We start from the raw sequence: 20,155 nt of genomic DNA on the forward strand, positions 1-20,155 counted from the left end.
CTGTTCAGGGTTTAAATTCTACCGAAATACAATGTTCACTATAGTTTTTTAAAGCTATGATCAGATGCTCATATTATATAGCAATGAAATATATGACAAATACAATAAGTTTTTTAGTGACCAGGAAACATAACAGCCTAGCAAGAAGTTCAGCTATTCTAATTCTAACCTAGTTCCCAAATATGAAAACCCTTGGTCCTGGAGGAACACTTAAGTCAAGACTATGATTAAAGATGGGCTGTCAAGATCAAATGCTCAAATGCTAAGACATAACCTGGGAGAATCAGTCACCTAGAACCTCTAGATTCTAGACCCGGGACAGCCAATGAGAAGCTGAATCTAGAGAGGAAGCAGTATGGTCACTGCATCAAGGTTAACTGACTCTAAGGAGAGGAGGTTCGGTCAGAAGCTCATCTAAATCATACGTATTTGGAGAGAAAAGGGGTTTATAAATGAATAAAAATTCTTTCAAAAAATTCCTTCACTCCTCACAACAGAAAGAAGTCTAGATTCTAATGATATTTACACAATGAGGACTCAATAAATGCTTGTGAATAATGACAAAGAAAAGGGTTTATGCTACCTCTGAAGTCTTTCTTCTCAGTTTCTCCACTGGAGTCAACTTTTTTTTCTTCTTCTTCACCCTCTTCTCCTTCCCCTTCTCCAAAAGAGGCCATAAGGAGGACACCAGCTTGGGATAACAAATTCTTCAACTGACTACAGAGTAGGTCCAACAAGGACTGAACTACTTTGGGGCTCAGTTTATCAGCATAAGTCCTACATGAAGTAACAGGAAAAGAACAATGGTAATAACACAGCTGGGCAACTGTTTGTGCTCAAACACATAAAGGAGATTAGAGGGAAATGGAAATTACTAAAATGTGAAAAGCCTAGGTCCCATATAGTTCCACCAAGACATCTATAATGCTCACCCTGTAGTGATGGCTAGAATCTGCAGCAATCTTGTACTAGCCACTTTTAAAGCTGTGCTAAGCTGGGAAACCCCTGTCTTTGGCAACAACTGCAGAGGCTGTCCCAGCATGGTGTCTGTGCCACATAACTGCGACAATACGTTTAGCAGACCAGTGGAAATTGCCAAAGAAACATCCACTGGTTGATAGTGAACACTCAGGGCAAAAACTGTAACCAAGAGGAGACGTTGCTGGGCTTCTAGAAAAGAAAGAAAAAAGAGAGACAACTGAGAATTTTCTTTGAAGTCAACAAAGCATTTACTAAAATAAATCATATTCCAAAATATAAATAGTAATGTGGAACACTATTACATTTTCAAATATTTATTCTCTACCTGTAAATTGACCTACTAATGTTAAAACAAGATATAGAACACCTAAAGTATCTAGCATAAAATGTAACTTGCATCTTGTATTTGCAGGGGCAGTTACTCACCAATGTGATGCTTGTTTGCTTGCAGAGCTCTCTCTAGGGTAGCAGACAATTGTTGATAAATCTTATGCACGGCCACCTGGATTTCAATCTGAATATTTCTTTTAGCCGCTCTGATCCCATCCTGAATTATATATAAAGATTTACTTTTTCTATTAGTAACAATAACACCTCCTACCCAAATAAAAGTAGTAACATTTTATCCCACTCTATGATAAAGCCTTATGGCGATTTTTAATTATTCAGTATATTTCAGTATATAAAAGTTTTATAATAAGTTTATACTTAAATGCTTGACAATTCTTGATTCTATATAATCTTTCTCCTTTCCCACAAAGCAATTTTTCTTCTCTAAATATGGAAGACATAAAGACAACACCTAAAAAAATTTTTTTCAAGCCATCAGAGAAACTAGGTAAAGTGATCAAGTGCAAATGTAAATTCTTGAAATCCATCCTCGCAAACACCAATCCCTATCCCAAATTAGATCTATCTCTATCCAATTTGGCTAAGGATTAAGAAAACTGAGCCAGCAAAGAATCTAAAAGAATAACAGTAAAAATGGCTCACCTGATCCCAACTATACTACTATTACTCAGGAAACCAAACCAATGAGATACCTTTAAGAGTCATTTAAAAGTCTTTATACTTTTAAACCTCAATCTTAAACACCAGAACATTTAGCATTATTAAACTGATTTTGTAAAATATATACATACACACACACACTCACTCACACACACACTCACACACATACACACGTGTATAAATATGCTTATTTATTTATAATCTAAATGTACTGCAAGGTGTCATCCTCACACAACAGATCCATCACCCACCTGATAGTGATGCAATCGGCCACTCTCTCCTTTGGCTCCTACATGTCCCACAGTGCCTAAACCAAAACACCCTGCTAGAAACTGCAGCCTCACAGATGTGAGCAGTGTGGATGACTGGAAGCCTGAGCTTGACCTGCTTCCTGCCACAGAGATGCTACCTTTTTCCTCCATCCCAGACAAGAGAACGAGGATCTGGTGAAGTGCTTCTAAACGAAGCTTGAGAAAAGTAAAATAAATATATTTTAGAGTCCGGACTCTTTCACTGAACTGAGATACAACGGAATTCCAACACAGATAATATATCACTTAGCACACAGAAAGCTCTGACATTTCTTAGACATCTATTCTATTAAACATTTATTTTATTATTATGACTTTTTAAAAATCAAAATATTTCTAAAAACTCTATAAGCATACTTCAGTATAAAAGAGGCTACACAGGAGGGCGCCTGGGCGGCTCAGTTGGTTAAGCGACTGCCTTCGGCTCAGATCATGATCCTGGAGTCCTGGGATCGAGTCCCACATCAGGCTCCCTGCTCAGCAGGGAGTCTGCTTCTCCCTCTGACCCTCCCCCATCTCATGCTCTCTCTCTCTGTCTCATTCTCTCTCTCAAATAAATAAATAAAAAATCTTTAAAAAAAGAAAAAAAAAAAGAGGCTACACAGGACAACGGGGAAAATAGATTTAAGTAAAAGAGACCCAATTTCAAGGCCAGACTCTTCCACCTACTGTGTGGCCTTGGGAAACTCATTTAACTTCCTGAATCTCAGTTTCTTCATGTGTCAAAAGAGGCCAGTACTGTAGTACTTAGTAACTTACATTGTGATGCTCATGAGAATAAATATGTGAAGGTTTCAAAACCGTAAGGTACTATGATATAATGAAGTTATATAGAATGAATACTGTTTAATTCAAGAACTAGAAAAAGTATTTCTGAAAGGTTTCTCTGTGATTCTCCTGAACATCGGGCTCTATCTTCCCTAGGAAGACAATACCCACCACTGTGGCCAATCAGCCTATCCTTTTTTTTAATAAACTTTTTATTTTGAAATAATTATACATCTAATACTTGTACAGAACAGCTGAAAGATGGTACAGATGGTTCCTGTATGCCTTCCCCCTACCTTTTGCTAATGTTATCATCTTAGGTAACTATGGTACATTTATCAAAACTACGAAATGAACACTGGTACAACACTATAACTAAGCCATAGATTTTATTTGGATTTCACCAGTTTTCCCATAATGTCCCTTTTCTATTCCAAGATCCAATCCCAGATAGGGATTCCTTAGTCTCCTTTTTAAGTCTGTGACAGTTTCCATTTTTCTTTTGGAAGAGCAGTTCATGTATTTTATAGAATGTCCCTCAGTTTGGTTTGCCTGATGTTTTCTCATAATTGGACTAGAGTTATGGATTTGGGGGAAAATACCATAAAGTCCTCTTCTCATCACATTATTTTCAGAGATGTATGATAACACCGTAACTTATTATTGATGATGTTAATCTTGATCACTTGGCTAAGGTAATGTCCACCAGGTTTCTGCAATGTAAAATTACTCATTTTTCCCCCCTTTTTATACTCTGTAAGCCCCAAGCCACTAAGTCCAGCTTACTTGGAAAAAAAGGGGAATTAAGCTCTACCTCCTGGAAGGAAGAGTATTAAAGGATTTGTGTACAGGGGCGCCTGGGTGGCTCAGTCTGGTTAATGTCTGCCTTCGGCTCGGCCCTGGGACAGAGCCCCACATCCGGCTCCCTGCTCCGGGGAGTCTGCTTTTCCCTCTCCTTCTGCCCCTCCCCCATGCTTGTGTGCGTGCGCTCTCTCTCAAATAAATAAATAAAATCTTTAAAAAAAAGCAGTGTATATGTTAAAACCAGAATAATTATAAATATTTTGAGGGAGATACTTTGAGGCTATGAAGACATCTTATGTCTCCTTGAAGTTTTGCTAATTTTAGCATTTATCATTATTACTGTGGTGTTCTAATCTAGCCCTTTTTATTTTTTTATGTTTTTCAAAATAATTTAATGACAAATATTTCTGTATAATAATAAAAGATGCTTAACTTTATATTAATATATTGGAGATATTTATCATTTCCTAGTACACATTTAGATCATTTATCAAACATTGCTAAAATAGAGAAAAGCTCTAACAAACTACAAAAGTAACTTTATGTCTCCCAAACATTAATATCAAGCAGAGAAGTAGCAAGCAGTGATTAGCTATATTCATACACTATTTTAATAACCCAAGAGGTAACTCTGAATACGACTATTTGAACTTTTTTTCACACAATTTTGTTAATGACATTATCTGAAACATCATTTTAAAGTAAGGATTTCAGCATGTCTCTATGAAGGTTTCTGCAATCTAGCCCCTTTTAAATGGAGACAAATGGGTCAAAACTGGAGGCTCCAGGAAGCCGATCTGTATGCTCACCAGCCAGTCTCACTCTGGTTTCTAAGAGACAAGGAAAGACTTATGATTAAAGTATCTTGTTCTAAGAGATGGCAATTAAAAATGTACTTTTGGGGCGCCTGGGTGGCTCAGTTGGTTAAGCGACTGCCTTCGGCTCAGGTCATGATCCTGGAGTCCCGGGATCGAGCCCCGCATCGGGCTCCCTGCATCGGGAGTCTGCTTCTCCCTCTGACCCTCCTCCCTCTCATGCTCTCTGTCTCTCATTCTCTCTCTCTCAAATAAATAAATAAAAAAAAAATCTTAAAAAAAAAAAATGTACTTTTGTCCACTTCAAACAAAATATTACGCTGTTTTAGTTATAAGAGTGACATCAAAAAGTGGAGGTGGAAGAAAGAGAGAGGGAAGGAGTAGAAGAAAAGGAAAAGTTTTTCCTATACTGTGCATTCGGTGATTTGGGTTTCCATAGTGCCTCACGAGGAGTAAATATCAAAGACTTACTTCTGCCCTTAACTGCTGCTGCTCCATCGCGATGATGGAGGCCTGGGGACTTGTAGACATACTTTCCTCCGGTTCCTTAAAACCTGGGGCATTCCCCACGTCTCCACTCACAAAGCTCACAACATTTTCAATCAAAGTGTGAACTCCCAAAGACTTGGTCAGATCAAAATCAGACTCGAAGGAGTAAGAGGAGTTGCATAACCAGTCTCTGCTATGTTTCAGGCGAGCCCAAGAGTCACTCAGGGATTCCAACTGACTGTGCAAAGGACCTACACACAAACAGAACAAACAGGTATCAATGACAACCAAGTAGAGCATACATTCTGAAACTAGACGAGGGCTGGGTGCTGCTACCATACCAACTGGTGAGAAATGGACACTCATGTTTGAATACATGCATGCATTAAGTGCATCTGAGCAAAATGCTTTGGTAAAAAACAACAAACAAACAAAAAGTAGAGCAATGTAAGAAAATAAAGGGAAAGCCCTGTTTGATGTATCAGTGTCTCTGTAAGCGCTTTAGCAACACGCTGCCACAAGAAAAAGAAAGGCAGAAGCTGCTCTCAAAATGCTTAGCTTAAAATGCTCTGCAGTATTAAACCAGACCACCATTTATGAACAAAAAAGAACTTGACATTTGGGACACTGCTGGTAAGACCTAATAGTAATAGGACTTCATCTGATTTAACGTTATTTTTGCAAAGAGTAAGTTAAGACTGAGCAAAGAGTCTACATATTTACAATGAAACATTACCAAAAAAAATGAATATAGAAGGGCAAGTAAACTTACACAAAAAGGAGACATAAACATCACCCTTTGGGTTTCATAATATAAGGAACACTTTCACTGTGTCATATGCATATTTATTGCAGGTTGTGAAACTCCTATATAGAGGAAGCAAAGTTTCACAGACAAGAATATATGAGATTTACTGTAAATGATATCTATTTAAAATTACCAAGTGATGTCACAATAGTTGCTAGATATAATACCATTAGTTTTTGCCAGTGGGCATTTTCTCGACTAAATAGACAAAAACATTAGACAACAAATATGTTAATATGTTTGAACTCAACAACTGTCCAAGTCACATGCCAATATTAGCTTTAAATAAATATGTAAATGTCCAGTTCTTACAAGCCTTGTCTTTTTTAATTTAATTGATCTCAGGTACATGAATTAGATTAATCATAATCCTTGGCTCATGATATACTCTCATCATTGGTCCATGCATGGCCTGCTTCTGTATTTATTTATAAAAAATGTGAACACAAGAACTAGAAAATTGATAGTAACTTATATCTACCTATCTGTTCCTCCTCCAAGCCATCTCTCCCTATCTCCTCCTAGCTACGGTTGTCATTATCCCTAACCTGGGTTTATCATTCCTTTGCTTTTATTAATGCTAAATATTGTTTTATCTTATATGTATTCATTCCCAAGACAAAGAATGTTTAGTTTTAGGAGGTTTTGACTTTATAAAAAAATATCATTTTATGTAAATTTTTTGGGCATACTCTCTTCCATCAATATAATACTGCCAATTTTCACTCACATTATTGCATGTCGCCATAGTTCATTTGTATGAATGCTATATAATGTCCTATCATGTGAATATACCAAAGTTCTCTATTAGGAATGCATCTTAAGGTACCCAATAAAATATGCATTCCAAAAATTATATTTGTTGCATAACAAGATGAAAAAGATTTGGGAAGAGAACTACTTAAACACTAATGCCCACAGAGAAAACAAATTAATACAATATTTACTGCTTAACTTATTTCTGAATTACTACACTGGTGTCAGTAAAACCCTAGGACTTCAAAATTAGATGTAGAAATTCAGCTAATATTATAAAGCAACTGAAATAATTTATAAGCATTCTACCAGAATAATTTAAAATGGCAACGAATATATGGTTTATCTGCCTTCCATGTTTCAGCAAGAATTCTTAAGATTAAAAAATGCTGAATTTTCAGTTTTACTGAGCATAAAAAATAATCAATCTGAAAAATTCCCCAAATTGTATAGCTGAGTATTTTTTCACATAAAATAGAAAAGAGTAAAAAAATCCAAAGAATAATGTCAAGAATGGATAATGTATTAAATTAAAAATGATATTTAAAGAATAAAGCAGAAGCTAATTTTTAAAAAAAAGAAATAATCATTTTCCATTTCCTTAAGCACCCTAAATTCAGAATCTGGATATAGCCTTAACTTACAAATGATAGTTTCTGGCTCTTGCATTAAACTTCTTTGTTCAATAATAAAATTTCATAATAAAAAGTTCTTCTGTTTTCCAATACTTACAAATTACTGTGCAATGAGCTAGTGTTAGAACCACAGAAGTAAAAGGGACCTTGAAGATTATGTAGTCCTCAATTTCCAATTGAGGAAACAGAGACTCAAAAAATTGATCTGTTAAATTAATAACACTAATTCCTTAATTTTATGGGATCTTACATATTCCTGTTACTAGTCAACATCACGAGTCACTAGTCCATGGAAATGTCAATTGCCTGCCTACACAAAGGTCCAACTGTGAAGAATATACAAAGAGTGAATTGCTTTAATATACCCCAAAATGTTCTAGGATTGGGTAGGTAACCCATTCAAATCCTCTCTGTAAATTAAAGCAGGGGCTAAAGTTTTTGTATAGAGTCAGAGAGTAAATATTTTAGGTTTTTCTGGGTCATAAAGGTCTGTGCTACAACCACTCAACTTTGCTGTTGTAGCAGGAAAGCGGCCATAGACAATATATAAACAAATGAGTGTGTGGCTGTGTTCCAAGAAAACCTTATTTACAAAAAAAGGTAGCAGACCAAACTTGGCTCACTAGGCATAGTTTGCTGACCCCAATGTAGAAGATGCAATTTATTAGGGATAAGACCCAAACAAAACTTTGTATGACTAAAAGAAAGAACAAGAAAAACACGATATGAAAGCATTAGGATAAATAAATAAAATAACTGTAACCCAAATATTTAGGCTGACATAAAAAATACTTTAAAACAAAAACATTATGGAAATGAGAGATGAAAGAACTCTTAGTCTTTAAAAAACTTGTAACAGGGACGCCTGGGTGGCTCAGTCGGTTAAGCGTCTGCCTTCGGCTCAGGTCATGATCCCAGGGTCCTGGGATTGAGTCCCACATCGGGCTCCTTGCTCAGCAGGGAGCCTGCTTCTCCCTCTGCCTGCCGCTCCCCCTGCTTGTGCTCTTTCTCTCTCTCTCTGACAAATAAATAAATAAAATCTTTTAAAAAATAAATAAATAAAAATAAAAAAATAAAAAACTTGTAACAACCTGATAACTTTGGTTTGTTCGACTTTGTTTAATCTGAATATAGGAAATACTGTGTCTGAAAAGTACAACAAAAGCTTCTATAGAGTAATTGTGACTAAGTCCAGTTCTCAGTATTAATTCAGAGTCATCTACTATAAAAAGAAAATATAAAGTCCAGGAAAATTTTGAGATTGTTTACTTGTCCTTACAACTTTGGTTCTTAAATGGAATTTTCAAAATGAACATGGCAGAGCTGCAATACATACTTTATAAATCATAAAATATGTAGGCAAGCTAAAAGGGGAAAAAAATTAAACATGCCATCATGTACTTGCTTGAAGCTCTTCTTTTTTCTGGGGCTCAACTGGCCAAAAAGGAGTAAATACACTACCACACAAGAATCAGAAGACAAAAGGAGAAATTTGATACAGGAGACAACATTTACATTTGCTCTTCTTTATATAATGTAATTTGAAATGCATAGTTACAACAGCATTTCACCCATACATGTCATACCACGAAACACACATGCTGATAAATGTTTCCAGTATTATTATGGCTGAAAACCCTAACACTTTATTTAAAGACTTAGGGAATAAAAAACCAAACCATATAATATTTTAACTAAGAAGATTCCTGATGTTGCTTCTTAAATTGTTGCTTTGGTATCCCCACCATTTTTCACTGCATCAGCTTCAGCTTAACTATGAAAACTAAAGTTAAGTATCTGCAAAAAGGTATCTTTCAGTGAAGGATGACCTCAGTTCTACACAACTATAGCAAGTCTTCTAAGTATTTATCAAAGTACCAAAATACCAACACATTTAACAGGGTTTGTCAAAAATTTTGACAAGCTGCTATAAGAATTAAATGTGTTACTATGTTTTACATGATCAGAACAATGACTGGCATATATAAGCAGTTTAAAGGTGTTTAAAGAATGCAAATGTCATATTATCTCTGAAGTGCTAAGCAGAAATATGTTTCACCTATCTCTTTTTAAAGTAATTTATGACTTTTTTTGGTTTTAGAATTTAGCTTCCATGCCTCTAAAGAGCTGAGCAAGTTGACAGAGCTAAATTTATTTGCTCACTTTGCTCTACTCCTTCCTATATGCACTTACTTGGCCCAACTATGAAAGCATGAATCCTAGTATCTCCAATGCCACATACTGAAATTATAGGCACTTGGCACTCCCAAGGAGGAGTAAGTCTTTGGAAGCGCAATAAGGGCAGCTGAAATATGTAGACAACCATTAATTGTTAATTGATACAGCCATTTAATTTCAGTAAATGGGACAAAATTAGACACTTCTCTCTCTCTAATTTTTCTTATTAGGTTTTTAATAACTCAGAACCACTGAGACTAATAATTACAAAAGCTATGTGAGGGAAAAAGTTTACATTTCCTCTTCAAAATATTGGAAAGGGGTAAACAAGTATGTAGAAGAATTCTCACTTAGCTGGACATCTCCATGTCCTTCATAGCTCAAGTTAGAATCAGAACACCTAAATGGCCCCAAACAGTTCTCAGACTTGGTAGGTTCATTTGCCCAATTGAAGATAAGCATACTGAGGCTTACGGCATCTGGTCCATATTGGCAATAAATAAGGAAAAAATAGGGTAGCTTATTTTACCATTATTTAAGAGCAAAACAAAACAAAAAAACCACCATGGTCAGAAGGTAGTCACTAAATATACATGATCTTTAAAAATTCCTTTCAAAATATATTGTCCTAAATGTATTTCAATGTTTGTTTCTTTTAAAGAAGGAAATCCATAATAAAACTATTAAGTGTACATTTTCATTGTTTAATCCACAAGCGCTAGGATTCATGAGATTGAAAACTACTCATTTTTGCTGCCCTTCCTAAAACAGTACTTCTACTTTCTAGTCATCTATTCCTAGGAACAAAGCCATCAGCAGATTTTTTTCTCTGGGAACATTAAAATGTAATGATTACTAAGATAAATTGGTACCATATTAAGTGATATCATGAAAACTTACATAACTAGTTTGCCTCTCTATTATAATTTCCTAAGTGGGTAATTAAAAAAAAATTCTTCCCATGAGGTCCTATATTTGCTTTTCTGTTTTCCACAAAATAAGTTAAATTCCAACAGGTTACTAGATTTTTGGTACTACCTTGAGCTTTTTGGAGAAGGTGGTTTATCCACAAATAAAATTTGGATTAATGGCTTAATTCATTTGTATCTACTTAGATCTAAAACTACAGAAATTCCACATCTACTTATAGGATAATAGTTTAAAAAACTGAACAGGTAGTTACTCTAGGGCAGTAATTCTAAAGTATTAGAGTAATTCCTCCTAAGTAATTTACACTCAAATTCTAGGTTATGCTTAATTCAAAGATAAAGATACCACTTTCTGTTTTATTCCAAACATTAGTTTGCCACATGCTGTCATGGCTAATACAGACTAAATCTCACATTTATATTTCCATAAACAAGATAAGGATTTGAGAGAAAAGAATAATTTTAGCCAATGGACTATCACATATAAATATAATTAGTATAGTAGGAGGCTCTTACACTATAAACTGGAACCCTTATGCTACTCAGTAAGTTTGGAACCATCTTCTAACACCAAATGATACGCATTCATTAACATAACAGAAATTTTAGCAACAGGGCTCACCTGAGCTAACCGAAAATTTAATTCCTAAGTCAAGTGGTTAAGGAAAATAACTCTCTGGCTAATTATGGCACGTGAACTGCCAATTTTCAAAGAATTAGAAAATAATAAAGTACATGCTGCACGTTATACTAAACATCACTTAATTTTTTTCATATACAAATACCTTGTAATTTTTTTAGAAACCCAGCAGCTATGTTATAACCCAACAGGTAAGTTACAGTCTCCGAAGACTTTCCAATAAAGAAAGCACCAATTCTAGTCATTACTCCTAATATTTCAGAAAAATCATTCTCTGCATTCTAATTATAATTAAAGGACAAAATATTGTCATATTTTATTCTAAGAAGTACCAACATTTCTTCTTCTAAGTTATAAGCACAAAAATGAAAAAAACTGTGTGTGCATTTCTTCTCCTCATTCCTCAGTTTTCCCTCATTTCTTGGTTTTTTTCCTGTGGGGGGGAACCTAACATCCTGCCAAGGAAGCTATGAAGAGAAGGGTTTCCTTTTGAAGTACAGAAGACTTAGTATCACAGGAAAAAAATTTTCCCACAGGCTAAAAAATTGCCACTAGTGCCAACTCTGAACATCTCACATTTTCACAACCACAGTATAAATGGGTTCAATAAAAGTGCCAGTTAATAGAGAACAATACTTGGGAGAGTTTTTAGTTTTCCTTGAATTCAGATTCTCTGAAACTGCTGTCCTTTCCACACATCTGTGTATATAACCAAGAGTTAACTATATTATTCACTGAGATAGAGTTTCTAACAAACAAGCTTAACTCTTGATGACACTCTAAAATTGTTCCTCATGGGAAAATTTCTCCCTAGAAATCCTAAGTTCATGCCTTACATGCTTTATCTTATGAGGCAAAGAGAGCAAAAACAAGTGGAAACTTCCTGAAAGTGTGCATGGGTACGTGGGAGAGTGAATGGAGGAGAGTTCTCCCTGAAACACCTTTTAAACTATGACAACTATACCAGTGAACTAAAACATGGCAAATCATGTACATAACCCCCCATAATATAAAGCATTGCTTCTGGAGTTCCACAGGACTTATTACAAAGTTAAAACACATGACAAATGAGAAACAAAACAGATTATTAACTCCTAGACATTTCTAGATTTTAAAAGGGTATAGATTTTAAAGAAAATGATCTTCCTTTTAAGTCTTCCAATAAGATGTTTCTAAATTTGCTTCTGCAATAATGCTTCAATGACAATCATATCTAAATACATCAGAAATGAAAACAGCTACTCATTTAACCAGATTTTTAATTTCTTAACACTTACCTCTCTTTCTATGAGATGATGCCAAATCCAAATCAACATTTCGTCTTCCACTCTATTAAGTTAAAAATAAATAATAAAATTTAGTTGTGAAAAGTGCTTTAAGATTAAGATTTAATACAATATTAGAATAAAAATATAATTATAGCAATGTGCTACTTATTCACAAGTCAAGTCAAACTAACAATACAGAGTCTCTAAAAACCCACTGAAAACAGCTCTAAGAAAGCCCAGGTACATAACTCTGAGATACTAAAACACAAAGTCAAGGTATACACTAACACTGCAAAGTAGCATAAGTTTTTCTTTGTTGTCACCTTTTCTTCTTTGGAATCGTAGTCTTTTATTTTCCAAACACATTATGACCTTATTAATACCCTCTAGATGTCTAAAGCTCCCTGCGGTAAAGTCCCATTTTCAAAAATTATTACTTGTTCTATTCTCACTTTACGTTCTTTTCAAAAGTCCCACTAGTCTTGGCTAAGTGTTAAGAGGAAGAGAATCTGATGAATCCACACTAACAGAAAAATAACATAGTCCTAAACCTTCTAGCAGTATTTTAAAAAGATTTTAAAATGTTTTTAAAAGCCTGTTAAATATAAAAATCTCAAACTGGTGAAACTGCAGACAGCTCAATAAAAACAGTGAAGGCTTTCAGGAAGCCTTCTGTTTCTGCTGGGGAGGTGGTGTAGACAACTATCTGCTCTGCTCATACAGCCAACCAAACACAAACCATAGGTGGCTTATTTTCACACAGACTTGACACTATAGCCTTAGGAATTTCATTCATACTCTATCACACAATAAAAAAAATTGGCGGCAAAGAAGAAAGGTTGTAGAAATAACAAAATAGACTCATTTAGGAAATGCCATTGTAGAAAATTGTTACCTGGTTACACACAGACACATGTACCTACATTGTGGATAAACACATTCTGTCTTACACACACATACACACCAAAAATAAGTATAGTGTCAGGCCATTTGGCGCTGGACAAAACACCAAATGTCACAATATTTCCTAAAGATATCACTGTATCATGCAATAAACATTTTTATCACACAGTACCTCTGTCATGAAGGCTCATGGAAGAGTTTTATCTCAGGCCTCAGAACCAGAATTATCTGTGTTTCCCTTGAACAATTGGTTTGTATATATCTTTTAGACACTGAATCATGTGAATCATGCTTTTCCTGTTTGGTGGCTCACCTTCAGCAGGACATCACAAGATATATGCTGAGGTATACAAATCTTACCCAGGGCTTTATCTCTCAGCTTCTTTCAGCCCTAATTCATTAATCTAATTTATACCTTGATAAATTATTTTTCTACACTAAAACAAATCCTCTGTGAAATAAGGGGGAGAAGGAATAGATTAAGAGACTGTAGTACAAAATGTTGCTAAGTATGACAACTGTCAATCAGTTAAACTGAGGTTTAATTAACTGTTTGCTGAGGTTTTTCTGTTTACTAAGCCAGAGAAGAAGATTTATGTATCATGTAACACTTTTTATAAAAGAAGGATAAAGATGGGGCGCCTGGGTGGCCCAGTCTGACTCTTGGTTTTTGCTCAGGTCATGATCTCAGGTCATGAGATTGAGCCCTGCACCGGCTTCCACACTGAGTGCAGAGTCTGCTTGAGATTCTTTCTCCCTCTCCCTCTGCCCCACCCACTCATGCTCACTCACTCTCTAAAATAAAATAAATAAATCTTTTAAAAAAAATAAATAAAAGAAGGATAAAGACTTAGCATTAAGCTGGTTAACTTCAGTTATTTTAAGAAAGCATTTCATTTATTCACAATTCAGAATAAATGAAATACTACTAGATATCAAGGATATGAAGATAATCCGAAATAACCTCAGACAGAAGGATAATATATTTTAACTGGAAAAACCCAAACTGCCCCCACTGCTTGCTCCTCTTCATCTATACCAGGCTCTCTAAAACTGAAGCCTTAGCCAGGTTTCCTTTCATCTGCAAAAGAATCTGCTCTGGTTCTAGACTTTCCTACCTCTTACAACACTATTTTTCTAAACATTCCATAACGAAAGATGATCAAGAGCAAACCTTTTCAAAAATGTGTTTATTAATCTTTTAAAAATTGTACGGAAACTAAATGAACAATCTTAGCAATTAAATCGTAAGTTCAAACCACCTCCACTGATCTTTCTATTCTGTTTTGAAAACATAATTTTCAAAATGTTTTAAATTGTATTACCAAATTTGTGCTTCACAGCAACCCAGCTGAGGTCAGTATAACAGGTAGTTTTATTCCTCATTTCAAAAATAAAGAAGCGAGGGCTCAGAAAAGTTAAATGTCTTGCCCCAGGTAAAGATCAATAGTAAATCACAAGCCTATTGTGACTCAGTCAGATTTCATTGTTTTCTAAAAGTATGTTGCTCTAACTACATCTATCCTCATTTTTTATCTTTTCATTTCAATGGAAATGAATTATCAATCTCTTACAGTATGCTTGGCATATTATAAAAGATTGGGGCAACACAATAAACCAAGATCTTCTAAGAGGTCTACTGGAAAGAAATATTAATAATACATAAATAAGTCCGACGTGAGACAACCCATTAGTGGTTCATTAGAGGTACTAACAAACTGCCACGGAAATAACTGGAGACTCACTGTGAGTAACGTTATCTTGGAAAAGCTTTCTGGAAGAGTTGACATTTTGGCCAGTTCTTAACAGAGAGATAGGACCCCATCAACAAAGTCCAGGAGAAGAACATTTAAGACAAACAGTGCCTGAGCAGAAGCTCAAGAGGTATGTTTAGGATCTGGCAGGTAGACTACCACGCCAAAAATGCAGATTACCACAGGGGTAACTGGCTCCAGAGGCAAGCAAGAAACATTTTCCAGCATCTCTGATTTCTGGGTAGGCAGTGCAGAGTCACTGAGTTTTTTGAGTAGAAGGTAGCATGACAGCAAAGGTGTTGTTCCTGCGTGTATTTTCAAGAGCTCTAACTCTGGGAACAATGTCTGAGGAGAGGAACTAAAAAAAAGTAGGGAGATCAGTTTGAAAACTACCAGTCCAGGCAAAGGTAACAAAGACCTGAATTAAAGAGTAGAAAAGACAGAACGGGCATGGAAATTTTATCAAAGTAGATCAGATGGCAATTCAGCCATTAAAAACAAAGCAAAACAAAACAATTTAGTGACTGCCTAGTATGTGCCAGGCACTACAGGTGCTTGCAACACAGCAGTAAATAAAACAGCAAAACTCCTGTCCTCAAGGAGCTTATATTCTAGTGTAGGCTAACAGAAACTGACAAACCAACATAATAAATAAGTAAATTACGTTAGGTCCTGTGGGGGAGAAGACAAAAACACAAACAAACCCCACAAGGCAAGGTGGACAGGGAATGAATATGTGGACAGGAGGGCAAACTGCAATTATAAATAGAGGGGTCAGGATTGGCCTCACTGAAAAAGTAACATCAGAATGAAAAGTTGACGTGAGGGAATTAGCCAGGCAGACAACAGTATTCTAGTGGGAAGAAACAGCTGGGTAAAGGCCCTGAGGGGAAGTTGTGTGGTATGTTCACAAAAAAGCCAAGAGGCCAGTGTGGCAGAAGGAGAATCATCAATCATGAAGGACAGGAGAGATCAGAGTGATAGTGGGGCCAGCAAATGTAGTCTTGTAGGCCCTTGTAAGGCTTCTAAGCTAAGAAAAAGTGAAGTCACTGGAAGTTCTGAGAAGAGAAGTGACATGATCTGTGTTATTTTTGACAGGGTAGGGAGACTAGGTAAGGAGACTGATCAGACTGGAAAAATAAACAGAGAGACATCTCAGAGACTGTAAGATTGGGAACATGAACTGGGAGAATAGAGATACAAACAGTAATAAAGAATAAAAGGAAGAAAACAAACAAAAACATCATGATACAATGAAACCTGCTTAAAGACACTGTTGAGCTTTCCTTAGAGGAGGAATCTTTTATGCTTAGAAATTTCTTTTAAACAACAGCTTTCTGTTCATGTAGCACTTTATACCTTTCAAAAATATTTTCATATCCATCATCTCAATTCACACAACAGAGAAATTTCAGAGCTAAAAATGGAGCTTATGGACCACTCAGTCCAAAAAACCAGAGTTTCTGTTCGAGCTGTCGTGTGACATGACCACAGTCTCACAGCTCTTCAGAAGTAGAATCAAGGCCAGAAGCCAAGTCTCACACATTGCCATCAACACAACAGGCACTAATAATCTCCTATCACACAATTCTCTGGAACACTAAGGCCCAGAGAAGTCAAGTAACACATAGAGTTTATTCACGTACAAGACAGAGGAATAGTCAAACTAAAAATCTAGCTATGAACTCCAAGTCCAAAGCTACTCAAATAGAAGGAATCTCTTAGACAGTTTTCACACTATAATTTACCTATCACACTATAGCATACTTTACTTCCTACTTCTTAGGTAAATCACCATCTTGCCTGTAGTCCAGGTCCTGAGGATTTCTGGGTAGGTAACTGAGAGCTACTGAAAGATTTTAAGTAGAGGAGATATAAACAGACGTGTGAAATATGTGCATAATACGATGGGCACAAAACAAGAGGTTTGGAGGCTTCTGGACTAGTTCAAGCAGAAGAGAAGGAAAGTTTGAAACAGAACAGTGGCAAAAGGGATGGAAAGGACATATTAGAAATATATTAAGGGTAAAATTTTCAAGACTTGACTAACTGAAGTATAGGGAGTATGGGAGTTTGCAAAGATGAGAAAATAAGGAAAAGAAAAGGATGAATCCTGGGTAGTTAATAATACCACCTACTAAGGGAATATAAGACAAGAAGATTTAAGAGAAAGATCAATTTATTTTTGGATATGTTAAGATTGGGGTAACCTCACTTGTTCAGGTGGAATGTCCATCAAAGAGTCAGATATATGAATTTGGGGTTTAGGAAGAAGTCAGAGCTAAAGATAGAAATCTGAGAGTCATTAACATATAGATGGTAAATATCTATGCAATATAGTTATCTTATTTCTCTTAAAAGTTCTTTTTTACTTTATTTTTTAAGATTTTATTTATTTATTTGACACAGAGAGAGAGAGAGATCACAAGTAGACAGAGCGGCAGGCAGAGGGAGAGGGAGAAGCAGGCTCCCCGCCAAGCAGGGAGCCCGATGTGGGACTTGATCCCAGGACCGGAGAATCATGACCTGAGCCGAAGGCAGATGCTTACTTGACTGAGCCACCCAGGCGCCCCTGAAAAGTTCTTTTTTAAAAAGCTCTTATATGTCTAAGACAAACATATATTACTTACTGTCACCAAAGTCTTATGTATCTATACCCTGAAAACAAAAATCCCTCTTTACTGAATCTAGGTATACCTACCAGTGCGTAACCCTCTTCATCTGATTCAGGCTGAGACAAATCAGATTCACTCCTTGATTTGATCAGTCTATAATTTGGACTTGCGTGGACTAGCCGGCTCTCTGCAGTAAGACTTTCACTCCTGTCTCACATGCACAAAGAAAAGTTTTTCAATTTGGGATTGTTAGTGAACATAAAATTGAATGGAACTAGCAGCATAGAGATAATACACACATACAGTGAGGAGTAATTGTATCTGTCAATGGGAAATCCTGACTCTTGCGTAAGCACAAAGCCCTTTATAATTACACCAAAATAATTTGCATGCCACTACAGTACAGAGATGCTGCAAATAACTTCATATGTTTGTCAACTGCTGTTGTTTATAGGTATGAAAAATTGTGCCTCGTTTAATCAGAAATGTATGTTCCAGGCTGAATCAGCATCACTCTTTACATTAATTTAATACATTAATACATTATTTCACCCTACTCAATTTGTATTTCCTCCTCCGTGTCTGTATTAATTTCAGAAGACCACCACATCTTCGAGAATAAAGTATTTCAATGCATAAAGTAACAAAGGGGGTAGAGTAATATTTTAAGTTTCTAGTCAGTCCCACCTGGTCATAAGTCCACCCCCTTCAGAGGCACTTGTTGAAGGCTGCTGCAACTGTCCTTCTTCCTTTCGCTTCTGAAGCTCATCAATCACAGGACTTACTCCTAATATTAACAGGGCACACCGATGGATCACAGAATTGCAGGCAGCAGTGTATACATCCTGACCCTCAGGAAGGTCTGTGCTGACCCTTCGCTCTTGCTGAGACTGAGGAGGTGGATCATCAGCTCGAGCCCCAGACCCTGCCCCACTGTTCATTCTATCTCGATCTCGGCTACGAGCTACTTCACGGGCTGAGAGGAAACACTGAAAGATTTCTGTAACATGCAACACAAAAACAAGGTCTTAACACATGGGGAGAGAAGAGCAAAGAAAATAACAATAAAAATAGTCATAAAGTTTGGATCAAAACTTATTGAAAGAGGGAAAATTATTTTTTAGACATTAAATACAGATAGTTACTAAGTTAAAATTATATTAAATACATGTAAAATATTAAACTTCACCAAAACTTACAAAAAGAAATACCTATGCCTTTACAGAATTTAGATTTGATTTATTCTATTTCTACTCTTATTAATGAGTTAGATCAGTGCTTTCCAAAGTGTGGCTCCAGACCAGAAGCATCAACGTTATCTGGGTACTTGTTAGAAATGCAAACTACTGGGCTCATCCCAGACTTTCTGAATCAGAAACTATAGGCATGGGACCAGCAATCTGTGTTTTAACAGATCTTCCAGCTGATTTTGAGGTCCACTAAAGTCTCAAAACTACGGGGTTAGATAAAAATAACTGCATTAGTTCTGAGATGTTCGTAACCTTGGTATGGCAAATGTCAGGTTACAAAAGAAACACAAAATTTAAGTTGCATTAGTTATGAAAAGCCCCCTTTCCCCTTCTAAAGTCTATATAATTCCTGACATCTACACTTTGCTGTATCTCAAACACATTAAAAAAAGTACAACCACTAAAGTTCTTTGCTGAAACTGAATATGGTTATAATACACAGCTAAGACTGCCTCCAGAGTCAAGTGGCATCACCAAGAATGTCTATCTGATACCAGCCCTTCCCAAATCACAAGTGTAAAATCACTGAGTTTAATAAGGTTCTGATGCAGTGGTAGATACTTCACAATAGGAAATGAATTTTTTGCTCAAATTTTGAGTGAAAACAGTATTCTTATTGGGAATCCAAGCAGAAAAGTTGGTAAAATACTAGATTCATCTCTTAATACCGAAGTACAAACTTTAAAAATGGATTTTATATGTATATTTTATAGAATTATTATAGCAATGTTTTCATATGCTGTTTAAAGTCTCTTATTTTCTGCAAAAATCACAGCAACAAACTCAAGAGTACAAAGCTGGAAATCAGTTAAAGTAATTAAGAGAATGGTCACTGGAATTTTGGGCATATCTCACTCTAATTCCAGCTGCTACTAATGGTGGCCCTAGGCACATAATTTTTGCCTCCTTACACCTCAGTTTGCCCACCTTTAAGAAAGGGTAAGGACTAGTGTGCATCTCATTAGACTGTTGTGAGGATTATCAGCTCATCTATGAGAAGCATTTCACCCAGTGCCCAGCAGGTAATACAGGTGCTCAGAAACCATAGCTGGTTTAAAAATTACTACTCCCTGGAACCCTCCTACACTGTTGGTGGGAATGCAAGCTGGTGCAGCCACTCTGGAAAACTGTATGGAGGTTCCTCAAAAAGTTGAAAATAGAGCTACCATATGATCCAGCAATTGCACTACTGGGTATTTACCCCAAAGATACAAAAGTAGGGATCCGAAGGGGTACGTGC

General features: G+C 36.1%; 1 protein-coding gene across 1 annotated transcript in view; it reads right to left on the reverse strand.

The window, feature by feature from the left end:
* Positions 1–20,155, reverse strand: part of HERC1 (HECT and RLD domain containing E3 ubiquitin protein ligase family member 1) — a 188,953-nt gene that overhangs the window by 73,918 nt on the left and 94,880 nt on the right. Inside the window, exons 23-30 of the mRNA XM_081831870.1 lie at positions 18,353–18,665; positions 17,752–17,872; positions 12,403–12,454; positions 5,162–5,430; positions 2,244–2,459; positions 1,408–1,528; positions 933–1,170; positions 584–777 (exon numbers count right to left, since the gene is read on the reverse strand). Of these exons, the coding sequence (XP_081687996.1) occupies positions 584–777; positions 933–1,170; positions 1,408–1,528; positions 2,244–2,459; positions 5,162–5,430; positions 12,403–12,454; positions 17,752–17,872; positions 18,353–18,665 (1,524 nt within the window). The remainder of the gene's footprint in view (positions 1–583; positions 778–932; positions 1,171–1,407; positions 1,529–2,243; positions 2,460–5,161; positions 5,431–12,402; positions 12,455–17,751; positions 17,873–18,352; positions 18,666–20,155) is intronic.

This window comes from Leptonychotes weddellii, chromosome 9 (assembly GCF_054177405.1).
Source record: "Leptonychotes weddellii isolate Sample4059 chromosome 9, ASM5417740v2, whole genome shotgun sequence".
NCBI classification, from domain to species: domain Eukaryota; kingdom Metazoa; phylum Chordata; class Mammalia; order Carnivora; family Phocidae; genus Leptonychotes; species Leptonychotes weddellii.